The sequence below is a fragment of the Thermomyces dupontii genome (genome assembly GCF_041956625.1).
Source record: "Thermomyces dupontii strain NRRL 2155 unplaced genomic scaffold VTN31scaffold_6, whole genome shotgun sequence".
Lineage (NCBI taxonomy): Eukaryota > Fungi > Ascomycota > Eurotiomycetes > Eurotiales > Trichocomaceae > Thermomyces > Thermomyces dupontii.
Genome location: NW_027192312.1, coordinates 137,219 through 159,558, shown reverse-complemented (window position 1 = coordinate 159,558; position 22,340 = coordinate 137,219). Strand labels below are relative to the sequence as shown.

The window sequence follows — 22,340 nt, the reverse complement described above, 5'->3', positions numbered from 1 at the left end:
ATGCAGCACCGTTCGGCGCTTCGGTTGAATCGGCTTGGATGGAATTCATTCATGACATGTCTCTTATTTTTTTTCTTTCAGCCGCCAGAGCCCAAGAAATGACGGAGTTCTCTCGGCGCCCATCGTGATCTCCAATAAGCTAGCTTGATTCGCTCATTCAAAACGGGTTTTGTGTTCTAACCCAATTGAACACTAGTCACGGCATGTTTGAACATGCACAATGCACGATGACAGGGGCCCCGGGAGGTTCGAATTGGGGGTCCAGACCCAAGTAGCTACATAGTTAGGTTAACCGCCGGAAACCAAACCATTCGTCTCAAGTTCAGAACAGTTGACCCTCTCCTCTCCCTCTTCGGATGGAGCTGCGAAATGCAATCAGCTCAGCTCGGGAAAGAAAGGAAAGGTCCAGGAACAGCAAGCATCTTGGCTGGGTCCCAAGTGGGCCCAGGTCGTTGTTGGATGCCTTAAAAATTCGGTGAAACGAGAAATTCGAGATTCGCAGTGGAAAATTTTGGAAAATATCGTGGTGCTGCGAGCTTGCTATCTATTGATAGTCGAGTAGTTGAAAAAAAGCCAGTTCTTGGCGATAACTAGTTAACGTTGACGAGCGTTGAGAATTTGAAGATCGTTTCGCCCTGCGGACAAGAGGTTCTTTCGATCCAAACGCTCTGCAGAGGTTCATGATTTCATCGTCGATTCCTCGTACAGGAACAACCAGATTGGACCCCCCATGGGGAACTGGAAAGTCAAACCTGCATGGATCTGCTCTGCTAAGCTCAAAGAGGAAACATTTCTTCCATCATTTTCACGACCATCGTGAGGACTGGAATCATGAAAAAAAACTAAAAAACACATCTTGGACGAATTTGTCCTAGCCCTCCAGCTGGGCCACCTTCCCGTTAGTTTTTACCGAGGCTGGGGAAAGTATCCAGACTACGGCGGAGCTTCGAGCTTTGGCAGCATAACCTTAACCTATTCAGCTAATCTATGTATACCAAGTATACATAGAAGCGGTGATGTCAATCCCACGCACAGTCCATGCATGCATGTCGCGGCTGAGGCGCCTACATCGGCAACTGTCGGTTGAATCGGGATGTAGACCACGTGACCATGCAGCATGGCTGCATTGTTGCAGAGAATCCTTGCATGGGCACATCACATCCGGCATCCCAGAGGGGGATTTCGAAGGGTCGGAGCTGACAAGATCAAGTTGGGGCCCTGATTCTCTTGTCAAAGAATTTTTCCCGCGAGAGGCCAATGGCAGCGGAAACTGTGTGCTCTTCGCAGGCATGGCATTCCTCCGAGCCCCCAACGCTGAAGGCTCGGCACTTGGCGTTCTCTTGGCCGAGTCGGAGAGGACGGAGGAGGCGGGATGTTCGGGAAAGATCACGACGAAAGGCCGGTGAGAGGAATTACGGTATTGCAAAGATCGTCCACCGAATCGACGGCTATGGGCAATCTAACTGGTAGGTTGAATCGAATACTGTAACTCCTACTCCGTATATATGTACTGTCCTCGTAATTGCAAAAGGCGCACTTGTCTGAAGCCGTCGTTCCAAGTCAAGTCTGGGTCAATTTCTTGTCGTTTTCGTGTGTCCAATAATGCAAAACGTTTCTGGTGGAATCATGGACGATCCCAGGGCCAATTGCCATAGACGAGAACCGTTAGTTAGTGCACGCAATCCGCTCTCGGGGTCTTCCTGCATGAGCCAGAACCGACTGGGCATGGCAGCGGGCCTGTCCGAGGGAGACTGGTGGTTGAAGTGGTTGACCTGCAGCAGCACGCTGCATCCGAGCCCAACACCGGCAAGCAAGTAACCACATGGCAGAAGCTTGAACTCCGATCACACACACACACACACATACGGGGGGCACGAGCTGTCATGGCCCATTTCCGGCGGCGATTTCTGGCCGAAACTGAAATTGATCAGTCAGCCATTCCCTTTCACGTGATCCCGGCCAGAAACAGGTAGTAGCGGATTTTCTTGGCAGGCGTCATCGGGTTGCTGGGCATTCGCCACTCCCATCATCACCTCCGCTCGCAGAAGCCGGGCCAAGAACGCTTTTCATTCATTCTCTGCGATTCCGTGGCCACCAAGCCGCCGTCGCTGTTGGTTGAGCCTATCAACGGGGGATCTGGTCTCTTCCATGGCCAATGAGCACCGCCATGCGGACCCTTGCCGGTGTGCAGGGAAACCCTATTACCCACTCCGGGGGTTGGGACTTGGGACAGTCTTGGCCTTCAGTCGTGGATTGTTCCGCAGTAACAATTTTGCCCGCTCAGCGATGCGAAAAGAGAGGTCGTTCGCCTGTGGGGGCAACGCGGATTGCGTGAGTATTAAAGTAGGCTGTATATCGTCAAACGTGGAGATTTCCTCATCAGTCCTCCACCTTCTCCTCTCCTCTCTTCGCCCCGTGGGTTGAGTGTCCCAAAGTATTCTCCCCGACAAATTGACCTGCTGGGTGTCTGAAGTGCGGTTTCAGTATCACACCAGATAGAGCGGAACCCAAGCACACGCTTAGCTTGGATCGTGTATTTGCAGCTGCAAAAAGAAACAAGTGAACAAAGAAATTCAAGAAACTCGAAGCAGCGCCCTGCTCCCTGTAAAAGAGAGAGAAAAAAAAAAGGTGTGCAACTTAGATGGGTTGAACGCTGGAGGGGAAGAAACATTGGAACGTCACCATGGGCAAAAGAGACAAAACCACTCCCGCCCAGGTCTATGACCGCCACCCCTTTCTTCTCTCGGTCGACGATGTCGTCAACAAGCTAGAGACGAACCTCGAAGTCGGCCTGACCAATGTCAAGGTTCAAGAGCGACAGCGCATCTATGGCCCCAATCGCCTCAAGGACGATGGTGGCGTCAGATGGTACGCGATTTTGATGAAGCAGGCCACCAATGCTATGATTATGGTAGGTTACTTTGGATCAAAGAGTGGACAGTTGGGGGCGCGATCTAACTGCGGCTAGGTCCTGATCCTCGCAATGGCTCTGGCCTATGGCGTCTCCGACTACATCGAAGGTGGCGTCATCACGGCCGTCGTCGTCCTCAATGTCGCGATTGGTTTCTACCAGGAATTCAAGGCGGAGAAGAAGATGGATGCCCTGCGATCTCTGTCCTCGCCGTCGGCCACCGTCATCCGCAATGGCCAGGTTGACACCATTCCCTCCGGTGAGGTGGTCCCCGGCGACATTGTCCAGATCAAAATGGGCGACACCATCCCCGCCGATCTGCGGCTGTTCGAGTGCATGAATCTGGAGTGCGACGAGAAGATCCTCACCGGTGAGGCCATCCCCGTCGCCAAGGACGTCAATTTCGACACCACGGGCCAGGACGAGTTGACCACGGGTGTTGGCGACCGTCTGAACATGGCCTATTCCTCGGCCACCGTCACCAAGGGCCGCGGCCGCGGCGTCGTGGTCTTCACCGGAATGAGCACGGAACTGGGCAAGATCGCCGAGTCCATGCAGGGCAAGAAGCGCAAGCCCAATCGCTCCCTGTCGCGCAAGAAGTACGGCAACTTCCAGCCCATCAAGGGCAGTGTTCTGCGCATCTACGATGCCGTGGGCAAATTCCTCGGTCTTACGGAGGGGACGCCGCTGCAGATCAAGCTGAGCAAGCTGGCTTATGCTCTGTTTGGTTGTGCGATTCTCCTGGCCATCATTGTGTTTGGTGTCAACAGGTTCCACGTCACCAATGAGGTCGCCATCTACGCAATCTCGACTGGTAAGACCATTTGAAGATCCATCTCTGAGAAAAAGACGTTGGGCTAATGTTCTAGGCATTGCGATCATCCCCGAATCACTGATTGCGGTCTTGACGATCACCATGGTCGTCGGCATGACCCAGATGCGGAAACGGCGTGTGGTCGTCCGCCAGCTGTCTGCTCTCGAGGCTCTCGGCGGCGTCACCAACATTTGCTCAGATAAAACCGGCACCCTCACCCAAGGCCAGATGGTCACCCGTCGCGCTTGGATTCCCGGGGTCGGCATCTACAGCGTCAACAAGTCCGACGATGCGACCAACCCGACCCGTGGGTTTGTGACGCTCGGCGAAGCGCCCAAATCCAAGTCCGAGGCTGAGGCGCTGCGGGAGAAGAAGCGCATGGAGATGGACCAGGCCCGGTCGACCGCCGCACTCAAATTCGAGCTCCCGTCGGAGAAGCAGCTCAAGGATGAGCAGGGCAAGGACGATTTCCTTTTTGTTCCGCTTGCATTGTGTGTTTGAATCTCTTAATTCTTTTCTAATCTCGTGGCACTCTTTTTCCTTCTCTCACTCATACTTTAATATCGTGCATGTAATTACTAACTATAGCATTGTATGTATGTCACTATTTTGGCATGTAATAATAGAGATGATTCAAACTCCAATTCTTTCAAGACCGAACCAACCCCATCAACGCCTGGAGTAATGATGACTTGTTGATCGTGGTATGTAGGTACTGTACTAGTATGTAGGCAACGTGGCTGCTAATCATCGCGCATGGATCTGGAGATGATCTACGTCAGCCTAATCTCTCGAGCGATCAATTTCATTGCAAGGCCCTGTGCTGAATACAACTGAATTTAGCGTGATCCTCGATTGGCACCATTTGATCCCTGAATCCCTGGTCCGATCCCAGAGGATGACTAAGCGGCGTAAGCGCCCAATGCCCCGCTCCCGGAGATCGTTCCCGAACTTGAGCAGTTCCTGCTCTCCGCTGCGCTTTGCAACTTGGCCACCGTGCGTTTCGACGAGGCGGAGAACAAGTGGCAGGCCATGGGTGATCCGACCGAGATCGCCCTGCAGGTCTTTGCGCATCGTTTCGGCTACGGTAGCAGGACCCTGAAAAAGGAGCACGGCTGGGAAGAGCTTGCGGAGTATCCTTTTGACAGCACGGTCAAGCGCATGTCGGTCATCTACAGCAAGGGGAATGAGCGGCCTGTGATCTACACCAAGGGAGCCGTCGAGCGCATCGTGGATCTTTGCACGTCTCTGGGGTACGGCGCGAACAACGAGCCCATGACTCCCGAGGTGAAGGAAAGTGTCCTCGAGCAGATGAGCTTCCTAGCAGAACAGGGTCTGCGGGTGCTCGCCATCGCCACCAAGCCGGCTCCGGAGGGTTACAAGAAAGGCGACAAGTTGGATCGTGAGGACGTTGAAAAGGACCTGACCCTCCTCGGTCTGGCGGGTCTGTACGATCCTCCGCGATTAGAGACCAAGGACTCTGTCAGAGGTAAGGCACGCGCTGGGAGCAGCTTGTTTGTGACCACTATGCATCTAACTGTTTGCAGAATGTACAAACGCTGGAATCCGTGTCCACATGTTGACGGGTGACCATCCATCGACGGCCACGGCGATCGCCAAGGAAGTTGGCATCATCCCGAAGGATATGAGCTCGCTCTCCGCTGAGGAGGCCGCTGCCTTGGTGAAGACTGCGGCTGAGTTCGACGGCATGACGGATGAAGAGATCGATCAGATGCCTACCCTCCCCCTGGTTATTGCTCGTTGCGCACCGGACACCAAGACCCGCATGATTGCTGCCTTGCACCGTCGGAAGGCTTACTGCGCCATGACTGGTGACGGTGTCAACGATGCGCCCTCGCTCCGGGCCGCTGATGTCGGTATCGCCATGGGCATGGGTGGTTCTGATGTGGCCAAGTCTGCGTCGGACATTGTGCTCACGGACGACAACTTCGCCAGCATCGTCAACGCCATCGAGGAAGGTCGTCGCATGTTCGACAACATCCAGAAATTCGTCCTGCACTTGCTCGCGTCCAACGTGGCCGAGGTGGTGCTTCTGATTCTGGGCCTTGCGTTCCAGGACTACAGTGGGATTTCGGTCTTTCCGCTGTCTCCTCTGCAGATTCTGTGGATCAACATGCTTACGTCTTCCTTCCCTGCCTTCGGTCTGGGTCGTGAGAAGGCGTCCGGATCCATCATGCGTCGACCCCCGCACGACACGGTCAAGGGCGTTTTCACCTGGCAGATCATTTGCGACATGTTGGTCTACGGAACCATCATGGGTGCTTTGACACTGTGCACTTTCGTCATCATCATTTACGGCGCGGGCGACGGCCGATCCGATCTGGGTATCGACTGCAACCGCACGGATTCCGAAGCGTGCGACGTTGTGTTCCGTGCACGTGCCTCTGTCTTCGCCGAGCTGACCTGGTTGATCCTCATCTCCGCGTGGGAGTTCAAGGACCTGCGCAACAGTATGTTCAACCTAGACCCGGTCCGACAGGCCAAGGAGCCGTCCAAGTTCCCTTTCTTCCGGGACGTTTGGGAGAACCAGTTCCTGTTCTGGGCCGTCATCATTGGCGGCGTGTCTGTCTTCCCTGCCGTGTACATCCCCGGTCTGAATACGCGGGTGTTCAAGCACCGCGGCATTTCCTGGGAATGGGCGCTCTCCTTCGGCGGCCTGATTCTGTTCGTTCTCGGTGCCGAGGTATGGAAGCTGATCAAGCGACGGACGGGCTGGTTCGCCGAGACGGTGAGTGCCACCGCTCCTGCCCGCGAGCTGGGTCTCCGGCAAGGATTCTTCAGCTTCGCGCGGACCTTGACCCGGGTCAGCGAGAAGAGCTTCTGGTCGGACACCCTCAAGACGCGCAAGGCCGAGGCGAACAACAACGGCACCGCGCCGGATGGCAACGTGGTTTAATGAGAATGAATCGGATAGAATGTTTTTCTTTTTTTTTTTTTCTTTGGGTGGAGCTGTCGCTTTTTGCCAGCTACTGATTGTTGTTGATGATAGTTGTCGGTACTGTTTAGTACTTGATGATGCGATGATATCAGCGAAGCAAAGTCATTGAAGTTATGAAAGTTCATAGATTATTAGTTGTCAAATCAATATGCCATTATCAAGTTCATCGTAATGCCCTGCTGCATCGAGATGTCAAGAGGGGGAGAATTTGGCCTTGTGTAGCCTATGTACTCCGTACGGAGTACCTGCTCCGTAATTTGATACGGTAAATTACAATGATACGGCCCACGCTAACTGAATTCAGTAGTGCTCTGTTACGACTTGGCGTGGCAGCTTTCTTCTGTCCATCTCAACACCACTGCAAAGCATTCGGTGATGCTTCTACAATTAGCCAGCGATGCGCGGCGATAACATGTGATTGTAACTCAAGATCGGCTCATTGTAAGGTTCAGCAAAGGATGAGAGTCGCAGCGGATTACTAATACAGCTCTCAGACCTCTCATTTAGTTTATCTCTACAATCGAGGAGCGTGAAAGACAGCTAGCTTCTCGATGGCTACTAGTCGTCTCTTCCTGCGACCTGCTATTGCAGCTCGCAGCCTCTGTTTCGCTACGCGTGTCGCCCCGAGAGGAATTGGGCGATCGCCATGCTCAATCCGGCATCATTCCTCGTCCGTCTCCGCGGATGAGTTGTCCCATTTCTCGGGCCTGGCCAGCAGCTGGTGGGATCCCATGGGCCCGTCACGAGTACTGCATTTGATGAATCCCCTCCGGCATGATTTTATCGCTTCGTGCCTGGAAGAGTCTTCTCCGGCATCGTCGTCGGATCAGCCGGGGCTGCGGTATCTCGACGTCGGCTGTGGAGGTGGCATCTTTGCCGAGTCGCTCGCGAGGACACTCGCCTCTCGCCCGTCGTCGTCGTCGTCGGCGGCGGCGGCGGCGGCGACAGCCCCGTCGCGAACGAATGCGGCGTCCATCCTCGCGATTGATCCCTCCGCGGATTTGATTGAGATTGCGCGGAACCATGCCCGACGAGATCCCACGCTTGTCGAGCACATGCGTACTGGCCGCTTCCGATACGAGAACACGACACTTGAGTCACTTTCTGCAGAGGTCGAGGCTTCCGAGTCAAAAGAAAAGAGTGACCAGGGCTCCTCCGCGTTGTCGTCAGACGGACGATTTGATGTGATTACCCTCTTTGAGGTCATTGAGCACGTCGACCCCAGCACGTCGTCGCCCCGTGCGTTCCTGACGCACTGCTTCCGTCTCCTCCGCCCCGGCGGCTGGCTCGTCGGGTCGACCATTGCTCGGACAGTGCCCTCGTTCGTGGTCAACAAGATGATCGCCGAGGCGCCATGGCCGCTCGGCGTCGTGCCGCCGGGCACGCACGAGTGGAGCAAGTTCGTCAATGCGGACGAGCTCCGCGGGTGGGCTGAAGAGGGCTTGATGCGCGCGTGCGATGGCCGGGCCAGTCGGGCCGGGGCCGCGGCCCTCGAGGGCATGAAGTGGAAGTGTGCGGGGGTGGTGTACTTTCCCGGATGGGGGTGGAAGATGGTTGACGGGGGAGAAGATTGGGGGAACTATTTCTGGGCCGTCCGAAGGGGTGTATGAATATGGATAACACTGAGAATGAATAATAGTAGTCGAAATCTGATTTACCGACTAGGTATGGAACTGTGGCTCGGATAGAATCGTCCCGAGTAGTTCCTGGGTAGTCTGTTCTCCTGCTAGTGCTTCAAATGGGCGATCAGGGCAGATTCACATCAACGATAAACTTTTGTACACAGTCGGAAGATTATACAATTCAAATAGCCCAAGTAGCTCGTACTCGTCAATCATTCTGATCAATTCTCCTCCGCAAGAACCGTAAGTAAATACAGTATGATCCACCAGATTAATGGCATGGATCGAACACTCTTAATATTAATTCGATCATGGCTTCTCAACGGTCCTGCGTCTGATTCCTGGAAAAACAGTCGATCACGGCGCGGGCCGAGGCCTTGGGTCTGGGGAAGTATGTAACCGGAAGTCTTCAGAGGACATGTCTAGAGGCACTCACTCGTTCGGGTCCAATTTGCTGATACATACTGTAATCAAATAATCTCGTACGGAAGATGCTGAATGTCTTTCTTGGTCGTCCGTATCGTAACCTTCGTAGTTCATGGACATGGATCGAGCACCACACGAACAAGGGGCAAAACTTCCCAGTCAACGATGGCGAGGTGGAACTGTCGAAACGGCGCGCCTCAAGTTCGGATTTGGAAGAGCCAATAAGCTATGTACTCCGTAGTTAGCACGGAAATCCACTGCGTCAGCATGAATGTTTTTTTTTTTTTTTTTTTTTTTTTTTTTAAATTTTCATGTTCCGTTCCTCCGTATTGTTCTCGTGTCTAGGCCCCGATAACTAGAGTTCGGCGGGTTTCTGCGGATGGATCGACGGCTTGGACAGGGGTGAATGGTCGATTCAACTAATATACTCTAGGCTGAGTTGTCGGTGAGTTGATTGAGTCGATTCAACTGTTCTTCTTGACAAGCATCCCGCGGACAAGTGGGCTTTTGATAGGTCGCATTAAAGAGCAGAGTTTCGTGGATGTAACTCGAAGGCATCGAATTCATGTATGTTGCCGCTCGTACAGAGCCGATCTGACCAAGTACATACAGGACTTACTGTACGGACTACGGAGTACTCCGTACTTGCTCGTATGGTACTCCGAGGATTCCGGTGACTCCGTATTATTGGGATTTGGAAACGATGGGAAGTGAGCAACTGTAAGTACCTACCTAAGTACTCCGTCTCTGCATTCTCCCGCCGTGGAGTACCTACGGAGAACAATCCTGATGCTTTGGCTCCTGTTGACAAGCTGCCATGCTCCATCCACAAACGTGTCCACCCGCTGATCATGCCTCATGGCCTGCCCAGAGTACCCACTGCTTTTGTGAACTTTCTCTGACTGCGAGTGCACCGACTGCCGACTGCACGCTGATCGAAGCCTTCTAGAAAGCTTCTGGAATATGAGCTGTCAAGCTTGGCACCCGGCGATTGTCCGAACGCCATGCGGGCCTGCGCATGCCTTGTTGATCGTGGTATGTAGGTACTGTACTAGTATGTAGGCAACGTGGCTGCTAATCATCGCGCATGGATCTGGAGATGATCTACGTCAGCCTAATCTCTCGAGCGATCAATTTCATTGCAAGGCCCTGTGCTGAATACAACTGAATTTAGCGTGATCCTCGATTGGCACCATTTGATCCCTGAATCCCTGGTCCGATCCCAGAGGATGACTAAGCGGCGTAAGCGCATGACGGGCCGATACGGGGACTCAGCCAAGCCCAGCCCCAGCAAGAGGCTAGTATGTTCGGAGTCCTCCGTATACGAGGAGACGAGCAATGGAATTTCATGCAATTCCTTAGCGCCCTCAGCGGAGTCAAGCCCCTGATCTTCACCGTTGCCTGTCTCAGTCTCTTTGGGAAGAGGAGGAGCAAAATTGACAGGGGTCGCGCGTGGTAGTAGTAGGTAATCATTGCAAAGGCGCTTCGAATTGGGCGATGGAGGAGCGGAAAACAAAGCCGACAATCTGGAAGAAGGACCGAGCGTCTTTTCTTTTGCGCAGGAAATTGATACAACACTGTGCTGCCAGCAAGCTTTTTGGTGACATGCCTGGTGCAGCGATGGCTCTGTCTGTGCTCCCTAGCTCCTACGCTCAGGTGCGCATGTGCTCCCTGGGCTGACCGAGACCACTCTCAGGTTTGATTGATGGTGGGCCGCCATGCAGGCTTTGATTAGATGGCGGCTCCGGGAGAACGGCGTAGACTTCAACGGCGCCAACAAGTTCATCCAAGTTATTTTTGCTTTTTCCCCTTTTCAGTCGACCGTTTTGTTCTAGCGGGCTTCTCGAAGGTCGCTGTTAGCTGTAGACGCGTGGATCCTGTGGATCGGGGCTCTTGACTGGCGACGCGGCACTAGGCTTCTGCGGGACACAGAGTACAGTACTCGTAAGATTAGCTAGCATTCAGCAGGTCAGGTTAGGCAAAAAATCTCATCAATGTTGACGGACAGCGACGATTGAGAGCGCCAAGCCCAACCCATCCTGTCGTCGGTGACGGTGTGAGACCAATGCCGTTGCGTTTCAGCCCCCCCCCCCCCCCCCTTTTTTTTTCCCTTCGTCTTTGCATGGCTGCATGAGGGATGCCATTTGGAACGAACACCTTCAATCCCTTGCCCGTTGTGCAGGACTGCCATGAAACAAACAGATGGGATTGTGGAACAGCGAGAAGGATGGCTACATGCGGGACAGGGAATGGATTTTGGGGGGGCCAGGACCACGGTGATGGAAGTGCCGAAATAAACTACTCCGTATGAGAAGTTGTTGCTGGAGCCCTTTTTTTTTGACTGGAAATTCAGATTGAACATCGGCTTGTACCACAGGTTGAACCTCGAGCCGAGGATTGTGTCGGCCATCATTCATCCATGCGAACAAATCTCCATGATCTGCAACGATTCGTGTCCACGCGGCTTGGTTTGCATGGCCCCAGCCACTCAAATCGGGGCCGCGTCAATCTTATTATTCTTAGCTTTTCATGTGCCCAGTTACCAACTGCGTCGCCGTCGTAGAGGTTATGCATCCCATCAAAAATAGGGGACCGGGAAGCGTGCGAGAAATGAGCAGAAAAAAAAAGCCACACGCACACTCCACCATCCCCCCTTGTTCTCTTGATTCCATCCGTCCCCTTGAAGAAGACCGTTTGATCAATTTCCTGTTTCTGCATACCTCTTGAATTATGACCTTCCTTCGTCTGATCCGGCGGGAGATTTGACATTGGAACCCAGCCAAAACTACCTGTAGGCCGAGTTCGGATAAGAATCGCGCCTTGTCCGCTTTGTCGCGTGTGAGCAAGTCGACTCAGATCATTGAGGTGCTCAATCACCAGTCTGCAGCACGTCGACGTCAACTGGCCTCAGCTTTTGGTTGTGCTGAATCGTTGCTCTGGGCTGGTTGGGTGTCTGGTAATTCTGTTACAGTTTGTGTTACGGTATTACAGTTTCGTTGTGTCATTTCATCCTGCTTCCATTACGATACAGTCTTGTTGAGACTTTGTGCCTCTACCTTTTTTTTTTTTTTTCTTTCTGGGGCCTTGACAATCTCCGCCTATTTTTCTCCAAAAGTCCAAAGAGGGCGGCCAGGGTGCCGTGACGATCCTTTCTACTCCCATTGTGTGTTGTCCTTTTGCCAGGATTACCTAGTGTGGGATCCCATACCGTTGTAGGTATTGGTATTCGCCGTTGACAATTACTACTGTGAGTGGTTGCCCCAAGCTATCTTCATGGGTATTTTTCCCCCCTTCAGCGTCCCTCGACCTTGGAAAAAAAAAAAGGCCGTGGGCGACGGAATCAAACGAACGGAACCGTCCAAACTATGATCAGCTTTCACACGGCCCGCATGCAAGAGGGTCCCCAGCTGTTTAGATAGCTGCAGACTCGGCCAAACAACACACCCTTTTCGACGCGTCTTGCCGCATGGATCAACTGATTTTAGAGTTTGGTTATCTTGACTCTGACACGCTGTTGGACACAGTTGCTCGGATTGTCTCTTGTCTTGCTTGCGTCGAGTTTGTCGCTTTTGCCCTTGGACGGTCGCACAGCTGTCTTTCGTTGGTTGATCACATTTTCCCCGTCGATCCGAACCATCGCGCCTATCACGATCGAAGTGGCCCTGCTGATTCATTCTCAAAGCCGTGCTTTGATTCCCATGTAGTCCGCTGGATCGGGTTCCCTCTCACTGTATCCATCGACCCGTGTTTTGTATCTTGCCTCCCATCGCTCTTTTCGGAGAAGCTTTGGACGACTCTTACCGACCGAACGGCGCCGATTTTCTTCATCGCTCAGACACATCGATTCCGATCGGACGGCCGGACATTGCTCGAGCCAGAAGTTGGCTCTGTGACCTGTACAACAACGGGCTGTGGCTGCCTGCTGAGGCAGGATACCTATGGACATCACAACCATCTTGAATCGCAAAGGTTCTGTCGCCATCTCAGACCCGCAGCTCCAGGCGCAGATTGCGCAGGCCGCTCAGCTGCACTCGCAGTCGGTGCCCGATATGTCAGAACAGAGCACCTCACAAGCGGGGGAACATCCCGTGCTGTCGTATCCTCCCAGCACGCAGGCGGCATACTCCATGTCCCATGGCCCGCAGGGTGTTCCTCAGGTGTCACATCCGGACACGGGTATGCAGATGATGCAGAACCCTTATATGCAGCAGGTGTATCAGCCGCAACCTCAGCAGGCGCCTCAAGAGCAGACGGTGTCGCGGGGGCGAGGGACCGGAGAGCCAGCACCGCGAATATTCAATTGCTCAACATGTAACAAGGGGTTTGCGCGACGGAGTGATCTTGCACGGCATGGTAAGTTTTTCTTTATCCCCGGACACATCCTGGTCTAACAGACGCAGAGCGCATACACAGTGGGATACGACCTCATGCGTGCGATTGGCCGGGCTGTGGAAAGCAGTTTATCCAGCGATCGGCGTTGACCGTACATTCTCGAGTCCACACGGGCGAGAAGCCGCACATGTGTGAACGGTGTGGGAAGGTATGGCGTTCCCTTCTTGAACATGCTCGCGTGCCAACAGGGTACTTACGGTTTCCTATACAGCCCTTCAGTGACTCGTCATCTCTAGCACGGCACCGCCGAATCCACTCCGGAAAGCGACCATACAAGTGTCCCTATGCCAACTGCCAAAAGACATTTACACGCCGCACGACCCTAACTCGACATCAGAACCACCACACGGGAACGCTCGAGGAGGCCGCCGCACAAACCGAGGCCAACCTGCGACAAAACAAAGAGCGGGCCGCCGCCCGGCCGCAGGAAGGCCCGGTGTACTCCACCACGGGGTCCGCACAATCGACGCCGTCACCCGCACAGCCACCGTCGCTATCCCCCGCCAGCGGGGAACTCCCGCCGCTGAACACAATACGGCCGACAGGCGACTATTATCTCGGCAATGGGTCGATCCCACCGCACATGCGCAGCGACTTTCCGCCGCAGAACAGCCCACGGGCATCACCAACAGCGACATCACCATCACTGTCGTCCTATGGCGGGGGTGGGGGCGGGGCGGGCACCGCCGCCGGGCACCCACGGCCGTCGATGACATCCCACCCGGCGACCTACGGCCCGCCGCAACCGCTCGAGCCACCCGCGACGACGGACCAGCGGCCTAACAGCGTCACGGGCAGCCCGCATATGTCGAGCATGGGGTGGGCCTCGCCATCGCACGCATCCATCCCGTCGCCCGGGCCATCCCACGACTACGGGTATCCCCCCGCCGAGACGGCCCCCGGCGGCAGCAGCGGGCCCACTGCTGCCGGCGGTGCCTACCCGCCCAGCGCGATGCCACACCACATGTACTATGCCAACTCGACGCTGCGACGGCCGGGCAGCATCGAGCAGGACAATTATGACATGCGGAGTGCGCGGAACAGCGGCGACTGGTCGACCGCGGTGTAAAAAAAGTCCTATCCCTTTCATTCTTATCATCTGCTCTATAATCACTTTCATCCTTTTTGGCACGGGTTTCAGGTGCATTGCGGAGGAGTTGGGTTCCTTTCCTTTTTGTTCCGCTTGCATTGTGTGTTTGAATCTCTTAATTCTTTTCTAATCTCGTGGCACTCTTTTTCCTTCTCTCACTCATACTTTAATATCGTGCATGTAATTACTAACTATAGCATTGTATGTATGTCACTATTTTGGCATGTAATAATAGAGATGATTCAAACTCCAATTCTTTCAAGACCGAACCAACCCCATCAACGCCTGGAGTAATGATGATGATGATGATGACGATGATAGTTTCAATGCATTGCAAGAACATTCACAGGCAGGATATGACAGATTGCGAGGTTTTGTCCCGGCAAGCCCCCCACTTTCCTCAGTACTGCCGCCCGCTGTCAGCAGTCCGAATCGGAGAATCACCTCGCCGATGGTGACGATGATGGAGATGGTGATTAGGACGATGATGATCCATGTTTGATCTGGTTTTTTTAATTTCTGTCAGTGAAGAAGAGGGAAGGGGGAAAAAGGAATGGATGACGTACTTGACGTGTTTGCATCAGCTATGGAATCGGATAGGATTTCTGTCAGATCGAGAAAGACGCGGCATCGCTCGTTGAGGACTTGGATCCGAGGTTTGATCTCGAGGTATTCGCGCACGGCGATGTAGAGTGGGTAGAGCGTGGGTTCGCTTTCCCAGAAGAAGGTTGGAACGTCGAGCATGTTTGACGCTTTGCCAGGAAAAGAAATAAAAAAAAGATCATTATTAGCGGGGATACGTGTTTTTGTGAGAGTTATCTTGAAAAGGGGAAAGGTTGTGAACGTACAGAGATTCACCTCCACGCGACTCTTGAAGAGTCTTCCTAGGATGCGAAACACCTCATCGCGCTTCATGCCTAGCTTGCCTTCGGTGGCGAGCCGCCGCGGAATGTCCTTTGCGTCCGCCATTTCCTTGGCCATGGCCTCTTCAAAGAAGCACAGCTTGGTGCTCTGCGCGATGGCATGGCTGATGGCCAGCTTGATCATGTGGTCGCCGCTGCGCAGCGTGATCATGTCGTTGTAGACCCGCGGCCGCGGGATTTCCGTCGAGTATTCAAAGTGGAATTCCTCGGTTTCAAAGTCTTCCTCCGCGAGGGGGTTGGTTGCGAGCGGTACCGGTACCGACGGCGTCGGGGACTGACCAGGACTGCTCGGGGTCGAGGAGAAGGTCAGGTCGGCGAGGATGTCCTTTTCCTGGTGCTCGGTGAAGTTCCAGAAGACGACCACACCGTAGCTGAAGACGAACATCTCGGCGATGTGGAATACGTTGGGCGAGATCCGTGGTCGGCCCGGCCCGGGTTTCCCCAGCGCTGCGCTATGCGGTCCTGTTTCTGGTCCCTGCGGTGTCGGCGCGACTGCGTCTGCTGCGGGGGATTGGCCCCGACCTCCGCCGACCGAATGCTCGTGCGCTTCACCCGGATACTCCTCGTGGTAGTCCCGCTGCTCATTCCGCTCAATCTCCTCGTCCAGCACGACCTTGCCGCCCGCACCCTTGAGCACCGGGCTGCTGCGCACCCGGTACCCATTCCTGCCCGGAAGCAGCGGTAGATGGTACGCCGTGTAGAGACAATCATCGTACAACTTCGTCCGCGCGCCGTGCCACTCTTTCACAAACGCTGCCGTCGGCCCCATCATGTATCCCTGCGCCGTGCAGTACGCCGTCACTCGCGGCAACTGCTCCGCGCGCCGCGCCTTGGGCAGCCGCTCGGCATACGACTTGGCCTTCTCCGGCGGCACGCGCCGCTGCCGTAGCCGCTCCTCCTCCGCCAGCAAGGGAGCAAGCTCATTGTCCTCGTCAAAGTCCCCGCCGACGAGCCGCTGCTGCTGCCGCCGCGCCGCAAGCTCGTCCAGTAGCTGCCGTCGTAGTGTCTCTGGCTCGATGTTGCGCTCCCGCGCTAGCCGCTGCACCGTCTCCTCGTCCAGCATCCGCACTGCCGGGCCCTCTCCTTCCTCGCCCTCGATATCTTCCGCCCCATCCGTCTGCGTCTCCGGGAGCAGGACCAGCTTCTCCGTCACTTTGGTCGACCGTGGCGGGAGGCGTGTCTGCGCTGCGAACCGTCCCGCCGGCACGCTGCCGGTCACTCCTCCCATTCCACCTCCACCAACCGCCATTCCGGTGCTCGACCCTAACCCTGCCGAGGATGACAGCCGCGATCGCGGCGACCGCATCTGCGGCCGCTGCTGCGGCGGCGGCGGGCGGGGGTCGCCGCTGGCGCATCGACGGCACATCCGACGCATACTGCAGCACGTTGTCCACGCTGATCAATCGGGTTGCCGGTGGGACGGCGGATCGTCGCGTCGAGGGACGTTGGGATTGTTGATGATTGCGGGAATCGGTGACCTTCACATGCCCATCATCAGTTTCAACACAGCAGCTATCGATATCGATGAAATGCTCACCAGTACCGACGGATTGCGTCTCCCTGATTCTTCAGATGGCGCCATGCTCAATCCGTTAATCAGCAATCAAAGCGTTCCTCTCCATGGGAATTTTTTTTTCTTGAATGCAATCACTCCTGCCAGGCCATCGGCAAAAACGTGAATAGGTCCTCCACAGAGCTGTCTCTTGGAGAAATGACGTTGATGGGCGGTTCTGCTTGGCGGGAGGTGTTCAATACGGTAATTTACAGATTGCCCGTATGTTATGTAATGAATAATACGGGCTGGAGGCACCCAAAGCAGCGGATCCATGGGGTGGAGATCTTGGCATGAAATCATGATCCTAGGCTAATCCGGTTCGGGTTAGGGCCCGTTTGACATAATTATGGCAAGGCTGAGCGGCCTCAGGCCGAAATTCTGTATCTGTGTGTTCATGGAAGAAGTGCTGTACTTCGGACGTAAAACGAGATTCACTCGAGTTTGATATGGCTTGAATACTGTACAGATTTGTAGATTGCTCTCATTTGCATGGAACACCCGATCAAATCATGTCTAACACTGCATCAGAAACAAAATCCAAAGCATGATCCCTCCATTTGTAAATGAAATCATAAACCATGATGTTGATCCCAACTCCGAAAATCAGCCTGCTGATACACTCCTGCATGCAACCGTGAAAAAAAAAAAAAAAAAAAAAAAACTAACCTGGGAATGCGCTTGAATATCTCCTAGGCCAGAGTACCCCCCAGCCTACTCAGTTCAGACCGTGTCAAACGATCTGAAGACCGGAAGTCCTAGTCCTTTCGTAGAATCGTAGCGTCGTACGAACAGCGTCACAACGACCGCAGCCGTCGGTCCTCGTCCCAAATCTCCTTCTTCATCCGCTCCAGGCGCGCGTGCTGCCTCATGAGCCGATCCAGGTCTGCCTTCGGGGGATTCGTCTGCTTCGCCAGCGTGTCGTGCAGTGCCCGGTATTTCGCGTAGTACCGCTTGAACAGCATCGACTTTTCCCGGAGTCGCTGGCGCAGTAACTCGCGACTCATGGGCGGTGACGCACTGCCGGAGCTGATCCCGCTCGGTGACATTGACTGGTCTGCACATTGCCGCTTTGCATCGCTCGCATGCGTGCTCAGCCGGTTGGCACCGCCGGTGGACTCCGATTCGGCTTGTCGTTTGTTCCTTTCTGGTTGTGGACGCGCTGTCCCGTTGGCCTTGGCTGCCGTCTTGGATTTCGAGACTGCGTTCGGACGGGGCTGTTTCGAGAGCTGATTCATCAGCGGCGATGAGCTGGTCGAGCTGGCTCGACTTGATGGTCGTCCGGATGCATCAGCGTCGGCACCGTTCATGGACGGGGACAAGGCCGGCGATGGTTTCGCAGGAGACGGAGGCCGAGGCCGCGAGGACGGGCCGAGCGTCTTGGAGGAGGTAAAGGACGTGGCGGGCGTGGCATTTGGGGTCGTCTTAACGCTGGATTGCTGCGACGGAGGCCGCGTGGACGGCCGGCTCTCGGATGCAGCCGTCTTGGCTGTTGGTTTGGCGTCGGCCTTGGCTTTCGTCATTGCCTTGTCCGCTTCGGTGCCCGATGCTTTGGTAGCACCCTTGTCGGAGCTTTGAGTTGGCTGCGGTGGAGCGTCGACCATCTCTGTATCGGAAACATCTGAGTCGTGCACGAACTCGGCCGACTTGTATTTGGTCTCGTTCTTTGACCGCCCTTTTCGTTCGGTCTTCTTCGTCACTCGCCCCGACACGGCGGTGCTGCCCTTGGACTTGGCCGATGTGGCCTTCTTTGTTGCCGTCGCCTTCTTCTCGCCCGTTTGTTTCTTCCCCGGGGCTGTGCCCCCGGATGCTGTGACGCGGTCCGTTTCACCGTGCCCGGCATCGCCCTCTTTGCTCTCGTCAGAGGACACCACCCGAATTCGGGGCGTGGTCGGCTTCTGCATCGGCCCTGTCTGCAGGTTCAGCCGGGACAGGCACTTGCCCTTGCCTCGCTCCTCCTTGGGCAGCAGCTTCTGCCACAGAGCATCGGAGCGGGATATCCGGAGTCGGTCGAATGCAGAGATGGCATTCTCAATGGCTTGCTGTCGGTCGTCCTGGCTGGGGTATGGAAAGTTCCATACATCCAGCTCCTTGTAGTAGCGGTCCTTCAAGTCGAACTTGTCTTTATCGAATCGGTTCTTCACGCCGTACTTCTGAATGAGCACTCGGCAGTCTTCCGTGGACGACCGTGTGGTTTTGGCAAGAAATTTGAGGGACACCGCCCGCACGGCCAGCAAGTGGATGAATGGTACCCGCAAAGCTTCCAGCCGCATCTTCTGCTTGCTCTGCGGCGTCGGGGTGGATGGAGGTGGAGGAACAGACACGGCGGTTGAGGTCCGCGAGGCGCCAAGACCGTGGCCGGGGCTGTTGGAAATTGATCGATTGGCGGCACTTTGTTGTTGAAAGAATCGCTCCTTCTGCCGGTCAATCTTGGTGGCCGGCATCCGCGCCAGTTTGGCGGCCTGCCGGCCCGTCGCTGACCGGCTGTCCCCCGCGCCCAAGGCCCGCATTCCCTGAATGTCGGTGATCATTGGTGTTCTCTTGGACTCCTTGCCTCGCTCAAAAGCGCTGAGCTTCTGCTCGAGGCTGGCCAGGGCCTCATCGGTGGCCGCGGTGGCTTCTTTTGCTTTCTGAACCTCGAGCCGGTGGCTTACAACCCCGGCAAAGTACACATTGTTTCTGTTGGAAGGAATGGCGCGGTACAGTTCTGATCGATGGGTCTCGACGGAGGAGTGGAACGACTGGCTCTTGGTGCCGTAGTAGAGCGTGTGGTGTTTTCCGAGCCGTATTCGAGCCTTTTGGTTGTCCCGTAGGCACTGGATTAGCTCATCGAGGGTTGACTGAGCCAGGTTCAGTCGCAGAACCTGGATCGGCTTGCCCGAAGCGTCCGGGACGGGCTGTCCGGGGAGCTCACCCCGGCGGAGCAAGAGCCCCGACTCGGGAACCGAGAGAGCGGGCATGACCACTCCACGAACCCCCGGAAAACACGACCTGCTGACGATATGAGCACCGGCGTTTTGGACGGAGGAGTTGTAGAGGAGGTTATCGACACCGGACCGAGACGAGGGAAGCAGGAGGGAAAGCTGGTGGTGATTCAGCTGTGGAGGCGAATGACGGAGGGCTGCTCCATGGGTCGGACAGCCACAATGGAAGAGCAGCAGGCATTCACCACCAGACAAGGAGAGCACAGGCTTCTGAATGGGGTCGTCAGGTAGAATGAAGGCCCGTCAATGGACGAGAATGGCGGACAATAACGCCGGGGAGAGGGGAGAAACGAGTGAAACAAAGCGGACGAAGCGTAACGGGCGATACCTGCTGTAAGGGAGACCCGGCCCCATACGGTAAATACCGGACTCCACTAGCCGGGCCTGACACCCGCGGACCACTGTGGTTGGCCCCGCTCCCGGTGGCCCTATTAATAAGATATGTTACTGTCACGGTCGTTGCGGTCATGACGTGTTTTTGTTACCGTACCCGTAGTATCTACAGTACCTACAACTTGACCCAAGACTCCGAAGCAGCCTTTATTTGCTTGGCGAGTTGGCAGCACCATGTCCATCCGCCTTGTTGCGGCGACCTTTTGCGTTGGACAAATTGCCTTGGCCTTGGGCGACTGTGCAGTTTCTCCTGGGGCTCTGACTCCGAAATCGTGTTCCCACGCCCGTGCGCACGAGGTGGTCTAGCAAGGGATTTTAGTTATGCAGCTTGCTCGCTGATTCCATCCTGTTCTCAAGGAGCATCCAGTCCTGCCAGAAGAGCCACGCTATGCTGCAGTGTACCTAGTATACAACATAAGTCTGTGTGCCGGTTAGCAGGTTGTCAGAAACGGCATCATTCGACGCCGTTTTTGGCATCGCGCTAACCGGGCTTTCCGCCACGGCCATCCTTCCTTTTTGCCACGCACCTTTGGGCTCTGCCGGTATGCTGTCTGCGCGACATCCCAACGGGGGCCTCGTCGCTGAAACGAGTCCGTTCCTGCGTGCGTCGCCAGCATGTCGCGTTCTAAAGCGCGCCTCATCGGCAACCCCTCCACTTCACAGCCTATGGGAATTCAGGCCTCTCTCCACCAGTCCGATTGATTATACCTTTTTTTCTCTTCATGCGAGTCTGGAGACCGCGGCGAGGGCCCCCCAACTCTTGCTCCTTCTTGACACTGCATCGTACTTGCGTGCCACCGAGCAGGGGTAGAACATTGCAACGGCGCGTGGTGGATGCCTCAGCAATCATCATGTACGAGTCGTGTTGATGCTGATGTGGCACAGTACCTGGCTACAAACTCATGGTTTCGAAATATAAAGCTCCCAGACATCGAACGCTGTTACAACCTTTTGCACCTTTCCATATCTCCAGCGTTGGCCATACCTCCTCTTATCTGAGTTGTTTTCTTGTAAGGGAAGGAGGAGGCCAGAGGACATCCTTGTGGTCATTGTTCTCTGTTTCGCCCTGCTCTCGCACCCAAATCCTCTATCAATAACAATGTCTCTTCCGGAGTCTGTCACAGCAGGCATATGTGCCAGGGACGAATGTCGGGACGATCCTTATGGAGAAACGTCCGACGAGGATTCCCTCCTCTCATCCGATGAAGAGGAGGGACGCTCCCCGGCCTTCTACCTGGCACAAGCGGAAGAGCGCCCTAACAATGGAACGCCGGGAGTCCTGTATGCAGCACGGACCCAGGAACTGCTTAACAAGGCCAAGGAAGATTGGGACCGGTACGGAGCAGGAAAATCCAGCGTCACCCTGCCTCTGAAGTGAGCACGGTCTCATGTTCTTGATTCCAACAGGTTCAGTAAGGCGAATGGGTGGAACCCAACGGAGTTGCTGCGTCACCTATCGGAGTCTGAGCAGGCGGACCGGCTGTTGACAGTTATGAGAGGCTTCCTGACCTGGCTGTGTGACCGACAGTCGAACCACAGGAGGGTCAAACACAAATCGACCCTCGAAGTGACAATCCGATATTGGTCAATGTTGCTGAGGAGGGAGGTCGGTCGTGGCCTGGGGAGGGGCATGATGGACGCGCTGAATACAGTAAGGAGCTCCGGCTCTGCGGTCTCACTTTGGTGTCGTGACGAGCTTGAGAGGGACAAACTGACAAATCGATGGCAGGTGGTTGCCGAAGTCGCTCAGGAGAAGAACCTCGCATGGCATGGCCGACCAAAGGCGGTCATGTACATTGAAGATTTTCTAGAATATGCGAGGGTGTTCCTCAGCACGACGGAAGTGAAGTTTCATTACGGTTGGTCGCGAGTCCAGGCGCTGCTATTCTGCCACCTGCTCGCTATCACCGGCAGCCGTCCTGGAGCCTTGCTGCAGTTGAGGTACCGTGATATCTCGCTCAGCCTGCTTCAGGTCTCTGCGAGCGATTCGCGGCCACGCTTAATAATTCGGCTCCGTTTGGTGAATACCAAGCGGTTCCGCGGCCCCAAGCCGATGTATGTTTCGTTTTTCCCATTTTCCTTTTGGTTTGTTGGTGATGAAGGGAGAGGCTGATTATTTTCTGGTACAGTAATGAGTTTGCAATCCCGGAGATCCAATTTGACCAGACCCTGGTTATCAGCCCCCACATATTCTTTTTGGGCATGCTGTTCCATATAAAAGCTTTCAAGGCCGTTGGTCTGGATGGGCCGGAGAAGCTGTACGGGCTGCAGGTG

The 22,340-nt window shown here is 55.0% G+C and overlaps 7 protein-coding genes across 7 annotated transcripts; 5 read left to right on the top strand and 2 right to left on the bottom strand.

Moving 5' to 3' along the window:
* Positions 1–2,683: 2,683 nt before the first annotated feature.
* On the top strand, positions 2,684–3,739 carry VTN31DRAFT_5906 (uncharacterized protein; the record flags this gene model as incomplete). The annotated part of the gene is made up of 2 exons (XM_069406457.1): positions 2,684–2,911; positions 2,969–3,739. The coding sequence occupies 2 exons, from the start codon at positions 2,684–2,686 to the stop codon at positions 3,737–3,739; spliced, it is 999 nt and encodes a 332-aa protein (XP_069258988.1).
* Positions 3,740–4,886: 1,147 nt separating this feature from the next.
* Positions 4,887–6,642, top strand: VTN31DRAFT_5905 (uncharacterized protein; the record flags this gene model as incomplete). Its single annotated transcript, XM_069406456.1, has 2 exons — positions 4,887–5,214; positions 5,273–6,642. 2 exons carry the CDS (start codon positions 4,887–4,889, stop codon positions 6,640–6,642), a joined length of 1,698 nt encoding a protein of 565 aa, XP_069258987.1.
* A 317-nt stretch (positions 6,643–6,959) lies between these two features.
* VTN31DRAFT_5904 (uncharacterized protein) lies at positions 6,960–7,228 on the top strand (the record flags this gene model as incomplete). The annotated part of the gene is made up of 2 exons (XM_069406455.1): positions 6,960–7,125; positions 7,179–7,228. 2 exons carry the CDS (start codon positions 6,960–6,962, stop codon positions 7,226–7,228), a joined length of 216 nt encoding a protein of 71 aa, XP_069258986.1.
* Positions 7,229–7,235: 7 nt separating this feature from the next.
* On the top strand, positions 7,236–8,294 carry VTN31DRAFT_5903 (uncharacterized protein; the record flags this gene model as incomplete). The annotated part of the gene is made up of 1 exon (XM_069406454.1): positions 7,236–8,294. The coding sequence occupies one exon, from the start codon at positions 7,236–7,238 to the stop codon at positions 8,292–8,294; it is 1,059 nt and encodes a 352-aa protein (XP_069258985.1).
* A 4,376-nt stretch (positions 8,295–12,670) lies between these two features.
* VTN31DRAFT_5902 (uncharacterized protein) lies at positions 12,671–14,193 on the top strand (the record flags this gene model as incomplete). Its single annotated transcript, XM_069406453.1, has 3 exons — positions 12,671–13,085; positions 13,133–13,272; positions 13,336–14,193. 3 exons carry the CDS (start codon positions 12,671–12,673, stop codon positions 14,191–14,193), a joined length of 1,413 nt encoding a protein of 470 aa, XP_069258984.1.
* A 279-nt stretch (positions 14,194–14,472) lies between these two features.
* Positions 14,473–16,512, bottom strand: VTN31DRAFT_5901 (uncharacterized protein; the record flags this gene model as incomplete). Its single annotated transcript, XM_069406452.1, has 2 exons — positions 14,473–14,717; positions 14,781–16,512. 2 exons carry the CDS (start codon positions 16,510–16,512, stop codon positions 14,473–14,475), a joined length of 1,977 nt encoding a protein of 658 aa, XP_069258983.1.
* Positions 16,513–17,486: 974 nt separating this feature from the next.
* Positions 17,487–19,649, bottom strand: VTN31DRAFT_5900 (uncharacterized protein; the record flags this gene model as incomplete). The annotated part of the gene is made up of 1 exon (XM_069406451.1): positions 17,487–19,649. One exon carries the CDS (start codon positions 19,647–19,649, stop codon positions 17,487–17,489), a length of 2,163 nt encoding a protein of 720 aa, XP_069258982.1.
* Positions 19,650–22,340: the final 2,691 nt, after the last annotated feature.